We start from the raw sequence: 13,803 nt of genomic DNA, 5'->3' as shown, positions 1-13,803 counted from the left end.
ATTTCTTTCAGGGTAGAACTGTCATCTTCTCCTGATTATGAAAATAACAGAAAATCACTGTAGAAAGATTCAGACAGTGTGGGAATGAGTAAGACAGCGTGCACATCTGCTGCAATCCCATGTACATTATGTTAACATATTTCCCTCAATTTTAGGATTCATGTTCTTAAATTTTCACATTTCTGAAATCTGTAGGTAACTTAAAATTGACACCTACAGTTACAACAGTGTTTGTCTTACTAATATATCATACTACACAGCTGTTGCAAAGGATGAGGCCGCTCTGTAGGTAGCAACATGAATGAAGTGCCAGTCATATTAACTGAGAAAAGAACAGGGCCAAACGGTGTGTGTGCTATACTATCATTTATATATTTATTTATTTTTAAGGATGGATATTGATATGGTGGTATATGCATATTTATTTCTAGGAGGAATCACAAAGAATGGGTAAAAATTGTCTGTAAGGGTGGGGAGTGGAGTAGGAATGAACCTTTTTTTTTTTTTTTTTTTGCGGTACGCGGGCCTCTCACTGCTGAGGCCTCTCCCGCTGCAGAGCACAGGCTCCGGACGCGCAGGCTCAGCGGCCGTGGCTCACGGGCCCAGCCGCTCTGCGGCATGTGGGATCCTCCCGGACCGGGGCACGAACCTGTGTCCCCTGCATCAGCAGGTGGACTCTCAACCACTGTGCCACCAGGGAAGCCCAGGAATGGACCTTTTTCATTGTATACTCTTTTCATCTTTTGAATGTTTATATTTTACTTATTTAAAAGTAACTGATTCATTAAAAAGCAAAAAATACTACATATTGTTATGGATACATGCATATGAAGTCAATATATAAAATCCACATGTAGGAAGGATTACACATCAAATTCATTAGTGTCTGTGTCTGGAGTGGGGGGGAAGAGAAGAATGGCCTGATTAGAGGAGACATCCTATGTAGCTATGAAGTTTTAATTCTCAGAAAATGATCTTAAGCAAATACGACAAAATATTAATATTTGTTAATGATGGTGGTATGTACGTGGGTGTGATACTATTCACTAGTACTTTAAATTTTGTTCAAAGGATCAAGATTAAAAAAAAAAATCTCTCATGGATACTACTACACAGCCATCAGAACTGCCAAAATTAAAAAGACAATACCAAAGGTTGGAGATGATGTAGAGCAACTGGAACTCAGATACCATGTTGAAAGGACTGTAAAATCATATAACCACTTTGGAAAATGATCTGGCAGCTTCTTATAAAACTAAATAAACATGTACCCCATTAGCCAGCAATCTACTCACAGGTATTAATCCAGGAGAAATGAATACATATCCACAGGAAGACTTGTATTAGAATATTTATAGAAGCTGCTTTATTCACAAAAGCCAAAAAGTAGAAATAGCCCAGCTGTTCATCAGTAAAAGAGTAGATAAGCAAACTGGTATATCCACACAATGAAATACTGTTCAGCAATAAAAAAGGAACAAACCACTGAAACTGGCAACAACGTGATGGCTCCTTAAAACATGATGCTGGGTGAGAGAAACTTACACAAAAGAATGTGGACTCTGTAAGTCTATTTATATGAAGACCTAGAACAAGCAAAACAAATCTATGGTGGGGAAAAAAAAAATCAGAACAATGGTCGTCAGAGAAGGGAGGTTATGAGAAGGGCTGGGAGGCTGACTGAGGAAGGGGCATGAGATAACTTTCTAGGGTGACAGTAATGTGCCATATCTTGACAGGGGTTTGGATTACACAGGTGTACGCATTTGTCAAAACTCAGTAAAATGTTTAAGATATGTGCCTTTTATTGTAAATGAATTTTGTCGCAAAAGGAAAAATAATATATAACCAAATATTAAACCCTGGCTAATGATATGAATGCTGCAGTATTTACGGGGAAGTATACTTATAACTGCAATTCATTTTGAAATGCATAAAAAAGATGAATTGATGGACAGATGGGCCAATGTGTGATAAAACAAGTGTAGTTAAATGTTAATGGTAGAATCTAGGTGGCAGGTATATAGGCATTCACTGTAAAATTCTTTTAAATTTTCTGTATGTTCACACTTTCATAATAAAATGTTGAAAAATATCTGGTTAAAGTAGCTAGTTAGTATTCAAAACACATATATCTTATTTAGCATGGATCTTTTTGTCATTATATATTGGTCCACTTTATTAAGTACAGAGATTTTAAAGAGAAGTTTATGAGCATTACATTAAATTTCTGGGACCATCATAGAAGACACCATGCCTAAAATAAGTAAATACTGAATGTAATTCTTGATTTACAACTATGAGACCACACTGCATGTAAGACTGGATTTTAGGAATAGCCCAGTCTGTCTTCTATGCCCAGCTCTAACCCAGTTCACTATGCTCTCAAAAAGAAGAGATGGCAGCATTCTGCTACACTCATAAAACGAGTAAGTGGACATCTCAAAGGCCACTGCCACGTGGACACTGTCTCTCTACTCTTTCTTCCCTCCCTGAGGGGACACAAAGCAGGCCCCCTCCCCATCCCAGGCCACTTTACCCCCCATCCCGGCTGGCGTGACTGGCCCAAGAAAGGGTACAAATCTATTCTTAGAGATGCTCTACCTCTTGCTCAGGTGCTTCTAGGTGTGCGTTAGGTCAGCGACCTCAAAGGATCACTAAAGCCAAGCTGAGGTTTAAATTGCAAAGAGAATCTGAGGCTTCGGCCTTTTAGTGAGCGAAAGGAATCAAGAATTCAGTTCAGCCTAGCTTACTGGACCACTGTAAGGAAATTCCAGCCAGAAGTAAGGCTTTTCTTCACCTCCCATCTGACCAGCTCTGCTATAGTACCTTGTGCCTGTCTCCGTGTGCATGTGGGTATCCACCACTCAGGGGCATCAAAAGGAGGAATGGCAGCTGCATAGAGTAGATGCCCTGATCATAATATCCACTAACAGCATCCTAATATCAGAAATCTTAAATGTACACCACTTCTTGTCTTTTTTCCCCATTAACTATAAATTGGGTACATCTTCCCCAGTTGAAAGATACAGATTTATCTACCTCATGCTTTCTAATCATGCTGACTTTAAATAGGAGTTTATGAGCATCTTGGCCCAGTGATTATTAAAGCAGATGTGGTAGTAAGACCAAGGACCTTAGGCTCTATCATCTTCCTTTACCTGAGCACCTAGATATTGGGGCCCTGAACTAGGGCATAAGGGTCTCACAAGAGGTTTGGGTATTTGTCACTGTGTGATAGTCCATATTTCCCATATATGTGCATTGTTACACTAAGCCAAAAAGTGACCTAGCCCATCAGTGTTTGGAATACAGGATGCCAAAAAACATAGTTTGTCAGATTTTTGTTTTCTTAATGAATTGAATGACTACATGTTTTTCACATTATATATACTCCCGCTTTCTGTTTACAATACAGAATAATGCATAGGGAAATAATGATGAAAGAAAAATTCTGGAATTGATAAATTACTGAATTTTTTTTTTATCACTTACCTCGTTTGAGGGAATCGTGGCAAAGGGTTTGATGATGGCAGCTAATGGAATCTGAGCTTGCTTGGCCATATCTGACGTGCATGGGAAACAGTATGTTGTGCAACGGATGTATCGAGGACTTGCATTGCCTGAAATATTCAAGGATGCATACTTAAAATCAGCTTAGAAAAAAAATCTGCCCTATAATATTTAAATACTTATAAAGGTACCTCTAGGACTTCCCTGGTGGCACAGTGGTTAAGAATGCCAATGCAGGGGACACAGGTTCAAGCCCTGGTCTGGGAAGATCCCACATGCTGCGGAGCGACTACACCTGTGTGCCACAACTACTGAGCCTGAGCTCTATAGCCTGCGAGCCACAACTACTGAGCCTGCGAGCCACAACTACTGAGCCCGTGTGCCACAACTACTGAAGCCTGTGCTCCATGACAAGAGAAGCCACCACAATGAAAAATGCGCACCGCAATGAAGCGTAGCCCCTGCTCGCTGCAACCAGAGAAAGCCCGTGTGCAGCAATGAAGACCCAATGCAGCCAAAAATAAATAAATAAATAAAATTTATTAAAAAAATAAAGGTACTTCTAGACAATGCATTGTCTTCTTTGTAAAACTTCTTCATGATTTCTACAAAAAAGGTAGTATTGTCTAACTTTACAATCCATAGTCTAAGCACACTGTAGTTTCTTGTAAAATAAAACACTCTGCATTCTACTGCAAAAATATAAAAGAGATTTTAAACTTATTATTATTTTCCAGAAGCCGGGTATTAATATAGATGCTCAGAGACTTGAGAGGTGTTTAGATTCAATGGGAGAAATAAAGCAAAGGTACAAAACATAATAAAACTTCTTCTTCATCCTCTTCTATCAATAAATACATCTGCTATGGGAAAGGTAAGTATTTGTATGCCATTTCACATCAGCAAGTTATACTTTGTCAAATATGATTCCATTTGACTATGAGTTTTTTTTTTCTAAACTTGAAATTCAATTTAGAAATGAAAATTCTAAATAATAGAAATATGGGCTTCCCTGGTGGCGCAGTGGTTGAGAGTCCGCCTGCTGATGCAGGGGACACGGGTTCGTGCCCCGGTCCAGGAAGATCCCACGTGCCGTGAAGTGGCTGGGCCCATGAGCCATGGCCGCTGAGCCTGCGCGTCCGGAGCCTGTGCTCCGAAACGGGAGAGGCCACAACAGTGAGAGGCCCGTGTACCGCAAAAATAAATAAATAGAAATATTATTTTTTAAACACCCTAATCTATTTAAAAAACACATTAGGTTTCCTGACCAAATATTTTTTTCAAGGCATACGTGAGAATTAAAACTCTATCCATGACATGAAGAATATTTTTAAATCACCAGAATAACTTATCTAAAATAAATTTTGAATTAAATTATAATATATTTTGGCAAAAGAACATCAGATATTTACTGAGTGTCTACTAAGTTTTAGATTAGGTGCTTCCTTGCAGAGCTTATGTTCTTGCAGAGGACACAGACAATAAGTATTAAACTCAATAAATGAGTAAATTATATAGGACCTTAGAAGATGATAAATGCTATGAAAAAAGCATTTCTGGTTAAGGTGTGCCATAGTGGAAAGCAGACCGCAATTTTAAATAGTTAGAGTTGGTCTTCATCACAAGGCAACATTTGAGCAAAGACTCCCAGGTGGCAAGGGATTTATCTGGCAGGTATCTGGGGCAAGGGCATGCCTGGCCTGGTAGAGGAATGTCAGGAGCCTGACAGTGGGGTAAGTGGGGCACAGCAGCTGTTGAGGAGTTCAGAGAAGTCACAAAAGCCAGATTAGCTAGATGCTTGATACCATTTTTCAACCCTCTGGCTTGTACTCTGAATGAAATGGGGAGACACTGCCAAGCTTTGAGCAGAAAAGTGTTGTGATCGGACTTAGGTTGACTCTACCTGTGGTTTTCAGGATGGACTGTAATAGGGAGGAGAACCAGGAAGACCAGTTTGGAGGCTGTGCAGTAACAAGGTGAGAAACAGGGTGGCGGCGGGAACCAGCCTGATAGCAGCAGATTCTGGACATATTTTGAAGGTACAGTGGCTTACTTGTTGATAGGCATGATGTATGAGGTGTGAAGATGGGGGCTATGACGAAGGACAGGGTTAGGGATGACTCCAAAGTTTTTGGCCTGAGGAATCAGAAGCATGAAGTTGCCACCAACAGAAAAGAGAAATGCTGCAGGAAGGGAACGGGTTTTTTTTAAACAGATGTGTGGGTGGAGATCAGGAATCTGGGTTTGGACATGTCCATTTGGGAAATCTATTAAGCAATCAAACAGTGATGCTGAGTAAACAATTAGATACATGAGTCTTGGTGTTGGGCTGAAAGCTGAGCTGGAGATAACACATTTGGGAGTTCTTAGCATATAGATGGTATTTGAAACCACAAAACTAGATTAAAACAGCTCAGGGAACCACGGTGGCCAGAGAAGAGAAGACGACCGAGGACTGAGCCCTTGGTCCTCTTAACATAAAGAAGCCAGAGGAAAAGGAGAAATCAGCTAAAGGACTGAGAAGGGAAAAAACAAGGGAGTCTGGGTGTGCTGGAGGTGAAGTGAAGAAAGTACATCAAGGAAAAGGCAGGAGCATCTGTGCCAGGCGGTGCCTCCAGATCAACATGACCACTGGATTTATCAACGTGGAGGGTGGTGGAGACCTGGAAGACAGAATTGGTGGAATGGGGGAGTGAGGAGTGGGGGTGTGGTAGGGGGGCTGCCTAGAGTGAGTTTAAGAGAGAAAGGCAGGCGAGGAATTGGCAATAGTCCTTTCAAGTTTTATCGTGGAGGGGAGCAAAGGAAAGAGGGGTAGCTGGTAAAAGAAGTGGATCAAGAGAACATTTTTATTTTTTTAAGATAGGAGAAGGTTTTTTAAAAGATGGGAATACTTGTGTAAAAGGGGAAATACTGATGACATAGAATAAAGAAGGGAAACTTATGGTAGCAATACACTTGAGTAGTGCACAGCAGGAGAGGCTGGCTTACAACTAGAGCACATTTATGGCCAAATCAGGAAGGCAGAGCCTGAGGACACATTACAACAGGGGGTTGATGTGATGGTGAGAACTCTCTTCTGATTGTGCACTTTTCTCAGAAAGGAGGAAGTAAGAGCAGCTGAAAGAAAGGATGGGAGGTTACCAGTTTCAGAAGGGATTGTGAAACAGTTACTAAGGAGAGTGGAAAAGTGAAAGGACTTGGGAAGGACAATGTGCTGGGAAGTTCATGGTCCTGAGTTTAAACAGACGTGCAGTGTGGTTGTGAGCCTTTCTCTGGCCATGTTTCACTGCACAGGTGGGTCCAGAAAGAGGGAAAGGCTGGACCTAAGAAAGCTGAGTTTCTTTTCATCTTCAATCTATTATTGCCACATTTTACATTTTGGGGGGGACCAGCTAGAAATATGGATCTTTACATAAAATATTCTGATTTTTATATAATGGCAACTAATTCAAATAGAAACAAATTATTCTGTATGATTAATTAACATGACTGTAGGCTGAATCCAGTTCGGGGGCTCTGCTGCCGAGGGTCTGAGAAAAGGGAGAAATGTGGTACTAACAAAAAGGATAATAATAATAACGATAACTGCCAGTGGGTTAGGCATTATTCTAAGACTGTTATATGTAAATTCACTTTCATCTCGCAGTCGCCTATGAGGTTGATACCCTATGACCCGATTTTACAGAGGAGAAAACTGAGACACTGTGAGGTTAAGGGACTTAACTTAATCAAAGGGTTAGTAAATGGCAAAAGTGGTATTAGAACCTATCACAATTCTCTACAACATCCCAGATAAGTTGGGTCCAGGTCTTGAATCCTGGATGAGGAGTTAAGACCAATCCTGTTTGCCCAGGGGCAATGATGGGACATTTTTTAGCAATGTGATCAAATAAATACCTGAAGAAAATTAATCTATTCAGAATGTACTGGATAGCTTCTGGGAGCAGGAAAAAAGATCAGAGACAGGTAGATGGGTCCATTGCTGTAAGAATCCAGGTGAATACTAACACAGGGTAAAACAAGAGTTTTGGCAACCGGAATAGAAGAAGAAATATTGGGTTGGCCAAAAAGTTCGTTCGGGTTTTTCTATAAGATGTTACAGAAAAACCCGAAGGAACTTTTTGGCCAATCCAATATTAGGTAGTAAATATGCTTGAACCCTTATTATTGTATATTTCATATAACTTAGATAAAATCTTCCTCATTCTCATCATCACACAAAGTTACACATAGTGGGAAATAAGAATTTTTGAATACTTTAAAGTATATTTTTTCATTGTACTCAATTTTCATTACTCAACATTTCCAATAATATATTGAAATTATTTATCTTTAAAACACTTATCTTTTACAGTGAAATATGCATATGAATGAGCTCGTGAAGGTGACTAAACAAACTTGTTACAAGACGATAATGCACACAAAGAATAAAATTTTTAAAAAGCAATGAAGAATTTGTTTTTTAAGCCAGTATACAGAAGTGGGGCGTGAAAGGTAAGGTTATAGTAGATAATTTAGCAACCTTGGTAATTAAGAGCCAAAATTCCTAATATGCTTAATAAAGAAACTTATGGGATAATCTGACTAAAAACATTCAATAAGTTATTCATTCAACAAATATTTATGAAGCCAATCCCCATGCTAGAAGCTTAGAGAGAGGACAGAATGAAGCTTCTGGCTTCAATGTCTGGTAGAAGAGAATAATAAAAAAACAGATAATTACAACATGGCTGGTAAGTATCACAGAAGAGCAAATCAATTATGAAGTGGCCCAAGGGAGGCAATGAGTCTGCCACGTGGATCAGAGGTGACTACACAAAGGATGCAGTGCTTGAACAGGGTCTTGTAGGATGGGCAGAAGCACAGAAACAAAGGACAAGTTGAGTCTTAAATTAGATCCTGCAGCCAAAGGCAAAGGATTAATACTCTTGAAGTAGGTGTTTCTCTTCACTGGCTTTGCCACTAATCAGCTGTGTGGCCTGGGCGAATCACTTAACCTCTCTGGGCCTTAGTGCCCTCACGTCTGTAAAGTGAGAGCACACTAAACGAAGTCCAAGGCTCCTTCTGTTTCTATACTTTATTTATATCTGTGAATTTCTGTGTGTGTCTGAGATCCTTGGGCTACATCCTAAAAAGTCTACTAATGCCCAGAAATAAACCCACATACCTACGGTCAATTAATCTACGACAAAGGAGGCAAGAATATACAATGGAGAAAAGACAGTCTCTTCAATAAGTGGTGCTGGGAAAACTGGACAGCTACATGTAAAAGAATGAAATTAGAACATTCTCTAACACCATACACAAAAAAAAAAACTCAAAATGGGTTAAAGACCTAAATGTAAGACCGAATACTATAAATCTCCTAGAGGAAAACATAGGCAGAACACCCTTTGACAAATTGCAGCAATATCTTTTTCAATCCATCTCCTAGAGTAATGGAAATAAAAACAAAAATAAACAAATGGGAGCTAATTAAACTTAAAAGCTTTTGCACAGCAAAGGAAACCATCAACAAGATGAAAAGACAACCTACAGAATGGGAGAAAATATATTTGCAAATGATGTTACCAACAAGGGATTAATCTCCAAAATATACAAACAGCTCATGCAGTTCAATATCAAAAACAAACAAACAAACAATCCAATCAAAAAAATGGGCAGAAGATCTCAATGGAGATTTCTCCAAAGACCTACAGATAGCCAAAAGGTACATGAAAAGATGCTTAACATCCCTAGTTATTAGAGAAATGCAAATCAAAACTACAGTGAGGTATCATCTCACACCAGTCAGAATGGCCATCATCAAAAAGTCTACAAATAATAAATGCTGGAGAGGGTGTGGAGAGAAAGGAAACCCTCCTACGTTGGTGGGAATGTAAATTGGTGCAGCCACTATGGAGAACAGTATGGAGGTTCCTCAAAAAACTAAAAACAGAGCTACCATATGATCCAGCAATCCCACTCCTGGGCATATATCTGGAGGAAACCATAATTTGAAAAGATACGTGCACCCCAGTGTTCACTGCAGCACTATTTACAACAGCCAGGACACGGAAGCAACCTAAATGCCCATCGACAGATGAATGGATAAAGATGTGGTACATATATACAATGGAATACTACTCAGCCATAAAAAAGAATGAAATAATGCCATTTGCAGCAACATGGATGGACCTAGAGATTATCATACTAAGTGAAGTAAGCCAGACAGAGACAAATATCATGTGATATATCTCTTACATGTGGAATCTAAAAGAAGAAAAAAAAGACAGGAATGAACTTATTTCCAAAACAGAAAGAGACTCACACAGACATAGAAAAGAAACTTACGGTTACCAAACGGGAAAGGAGGGTGGGGGAGGGATAAATTAGGAGGTTGGGATTAACATATACACACTACCGTGTATAAAATAGATAATCAGCAACGACCTACTGCATAGCACAGGGAACTCTGCTCAATATTTTGTAATAACCTATAAAGGAAAAGAATCTGAAAAAGAATCTATATAAAACTGAATCATTCTGCTGTACATTTGAAACTAACATGATATTGTAAATCAACTATACTTCAATTAAAAAAACTTTTTTTTAAAAGCCTACTAATAAGTATTAACAGATAACCCAGGCTAAAGCAAGGGGCTTTACAGCAAATGGGATGTGACTGGGCCAACTTCGGGGCTCCCTCCATGGCAGTCAGGTCTTTCTTTTTGCCAAAGGCTGGGCTGCAGGCTATAGAGAGAAGATAATGATGTGGACACTGCCATCCTAGTCTTTCCTTCTCTTTCTGCTTCTTCCTCATACTCTTTCCCTACATGTACCATATGACCCAGCAGTTCCACTCCTAGGTATACACCCAAGAGAACTGAAAGCAGGAACTCAAAGAGATACCTGTACACCAATGTTCATAGCTATGGCTATTCACTGTAGTCAAAAGATGGAAACAACCCAAATGTCCTTCAAAAGATAAATGGATAAACAAAATGCAGCATATACATAAAAGTGAATATCATTCAGCCCTAAAAAGGAATGAAATTCTGATACATGCTACAACATGGACGAACTTTGAAAATATTATGCTAAGTGAAATAAGCCAGACACAGAAGGACAAGTATTGTATGAATCCACTTATGTGAGGCACCTAGACCAGGCCAATTCATAGAGACAGAAAGTAGAATACGAGATACCAGGGGCTGGTGGAGTGGAGGAGTGGGCAGTGATTGTTTATTGAGTACTGAGCGTCAGTGCAGGTTGATGAAAACCTTCTGGAAATGGATAATCATGATGGTGCACAACGCTGTGAATGTAATTAATGTCACTGAATTGTACACTTAAAAATTATTAACACAGCAAGTTTTATTTTATGTGTATTTAACCACAATAATAAAATCACCTCTACGTTCAAAAATAAAACAGAAAACAAAAAACTCTGCACATGGTGCTCCTTAACACGTACACTCTCTCCCACTGCCAAACCTTAGCACATCCACTCTGCGGCCGGGCAACATTTTCCTCTCCCGACGTCTCCCGACGTCTCCACTTTTGTTCTGGTTTACACCTGCTCACTTGAGACTCAGCTTAGTTGTCCCCACTCTAGCAGGACAGGCTGGGTTAGTTACCTGACATATAAGTTCCCACAGCAATATTCCTTTTATCCTGCTATTATAACAGTTTAATTAATACTAAGTTATCTCTTTTTCCCTGCCAGATTGTACACCCATTTAAGGATAGAACCGTGACTTTTATTTCTGAATAGAGGCAGTACGTGAGTGGTTAAGAGCATGGGCTCTAGCATCAGAATGCTGGGGTTCAAATTCTGGCTTTGCTTCCCATTAGCTGCGTATCTTGTGTAAGTTACCTAAGCATTCTGTGCCTCCGTTTCACATTCTGTAAAATGAGAATGATATTAATGCTTATCTCATTAAGTTACAGGGCGGATTAAGCCACATAAAGTGTTTAGAAGACCATCTTAATGCATAGCAAGCACTTAATCAATATTAACCACATTGGTAATAGGTACTGAATAAATATTTGCTGAATAAGTGAATGAATGAATGAACAAGTACGATCCTGCTCCTAAGTAGCTCATAGGCTCGTGGGAAAGACAGACCCAAAGCACAGTAAAATTTAATGGAACAAGAGCTATGAAAGAAGTGAATACAAAGCACTGTGGGGGAAGAAACTGTAGGAGATTTCGAAGAAAAAATTAAATTGAGTTTAGAAGAACTAAGAATTTCCCAACTAGAAAGGTGAGACTTATATATACCAAATACAGTTATTCAATAGATATTTGTTGGGCAACCATTATATTCTAGATACCAGGTGAATTTCTAGGGGTACAACAGTGGACAGAAAACAGTCCCCAGTCTGTTGCAGACAAAGCAGTACAAAGTGAGAATCAGAGACAGGAGGGGAAGGGGATGAGTTTGGTACGGCTGAGGCAGATGCAGAGGAAGAAACGGATGAGAGATGAGGCTGGTAAGGAATATTCTTTAGGTCCGCAAAGTGCCTCAAACTAAAATATTAAATAAATAAATAAATATTAAAAACATGAACATAACACTTACTATTAGGTTGAAATGAAATTGCCATTCTTGTAGGTCAACAATAATAGAAAAAAATCAGTAATTTCATATACCTCAACCTATTATATACCAGGTCCTAAGTGCTTAACAAATGTGAATTCATTTGACAAGTTTGGAAGGATTCTGTAAGTAGTCAGGAACAAATTATTTTTAGAATAGAAAATGAAGTAATCTGAAGTGTGTTTTAATATTAATACCTATAACAGTAACATCATCTGTGACCTACATCAACCCCTTCTACATGTCAAGCCCCCATATACATATAAACATACATACGTGTGCACACACGCACACACGAGTCATCTCTAACCCGTACATTGCCCCTTCAGGGCAGGTCTTAGTCCTAACATCTTACAGAAAGCGACACTGAGGTTCAGAGAGGTGGGATAAGCAGAGCTCAGGACACTAAGGAAGAGACCCTGGATTTGCGTGCAGGTGTGTGAGGCTCCCAGTCGGAGCTCTTTCTGCCTCACTGCGCTGCCTGCCCTATAAGGACAGCGCCGAAGGCAGCACAGAGGATGGACTGAAGGGAGGGGAGCCCCATCTGGAAACTGGTGGCTTGACAACTTTGAGATGAGACAACACGATTGCCTGTATACCAATGTTATATTTCCAGGATTGAGTATATGACCCATTAAAAGGGTTTATTCAGAATCTGAGACGCCACATCTCATCAGGCTATATTTCAACTTGCCATAAATAACAGAATAATATATTCCCAGAAAGATCAAACCTGCATGAGGCTTGATAGATATATGAAACTGATAGCAGACATGGGACAGAGTCAGTAGAGACAGAGCTCAGCCTCTCCTCATCCCAGTTTAAAAGTAGGAAACCAGAACCCCAAATGTTAAGGGACCTGCTGAAAAAAATGTCATTGGGATTAGAACCAGGTCTGCTGACTCAAGTACTCAATCCCCTACTGCTCTGCTCATGTCATACTGCCAGGTTTCCACTGTAGTAAATAAATTAAACCAAAGTAGGGCATGAACAATTTTAAACACATAAATTAAAATTTTAAATTTTCTTAAATTGATACATTGCACTGTACCTCACCAGAAACTCTCTAGATTTTTACAAGCAGAGAATACAGCAGAACTCAGACGACAGTACCTTCTCTTTACTTGACTAATGGCAAATTAGTTCCTGTTAACCAGCTATAAAGGGGTTGCCCATCAGTGACAGCATTATTGAAGGGTATCAATGTATTTGCTTAAAAAATGTGAGAAATACTAAGACCTCAGTCAAAACCGTAACTGAAAAGAGATACCTTGGTCTTGTATCGTACAATCTGTAGTGACCAGGGGAGGGATCTGGCCTCTGGTGTTGGTGGTATAAACCTGTCCCCCTCTGGTGGCTCTGTCATTCTCGATCACCTGGATCTGATAAATAAGAGATCAAGAGCACGTTAAAGTAAGTTAAGATTTCCCAACCTTCCCCTCACACTATTCACACACGCACACACAAAGGCATTTTCTAAATCCTTTCAGCTCATTTCAGATCAAACTCTCGTTGAGAACCCACCATGTCTTCAGTCCCACTTTTGCTTACTTTCACAACTTTATGCCAGTAGCTTCCAAATTCTACTCTGTAATGCTCTTGAGCTCTGACCTGATCTTTTTATTTTTATTCAATTTGTTTCTTGGGCCCGTAGATAAGAGTTTTTTGGGAAAAGATTCTCATAGGATAAGAAACTGAAAATACC

General features: G+C 39.5%; 1 protein-coding gene across 4 annotated transcripts in view; it reads right to left on the bottom strand.

The window, feature by feature from the left end:
* The window catches only part of SEC24D (SEC24 homolog D, COPII component), a 110,246-nt gene that overhangs the window by 63,379 nt on the left and 33,064 nt on the right, over nucleotides 1-13,803 (bottom strand). For all 4 annotated transcript variants that reach the window (XM_022596445.3, XM_022596446.3, XM_089911292.1 and 1 more), the window contains 2 exons: nucleotides 13,369-13,480; nucleotides 3,496-3,623 (listed from right to left, as the gene is read on the bottom strand). In XM_022596445.3, the coding sequence (XP_022452153.2) occupies nucleotides 3,496-3,623; nucleotides 13,369-13,480 (240 nt within the window). The remainder of the gene's footprint in view (nucleotides 1-3,495; nucleotides 3,624-13,368; nucleotides 13,481-13,803) is intronic.

The sequence above is a fragment of the Delphinapterus leucas genome, chromosome 5, assembly GCF_059928025.1.
Source record: "Delphinapterus leucas isolate spDelLeu-1000000601 "Yukka" chromosome 5, BTC_Dleu_Yukka2, whole genome shotgun sequence".
NCBI lineage: Eukaryota > Metazoa > Chordata > Mammalia > Artiodactyla > Monodontidae > Delphinapterus > Delphinapterus leucas.
The sequence above is the reverse complement of the archived record's forward strand: the minus strand, read 5'-3'. Positions and strand labels throughout refer to the sequence as shown.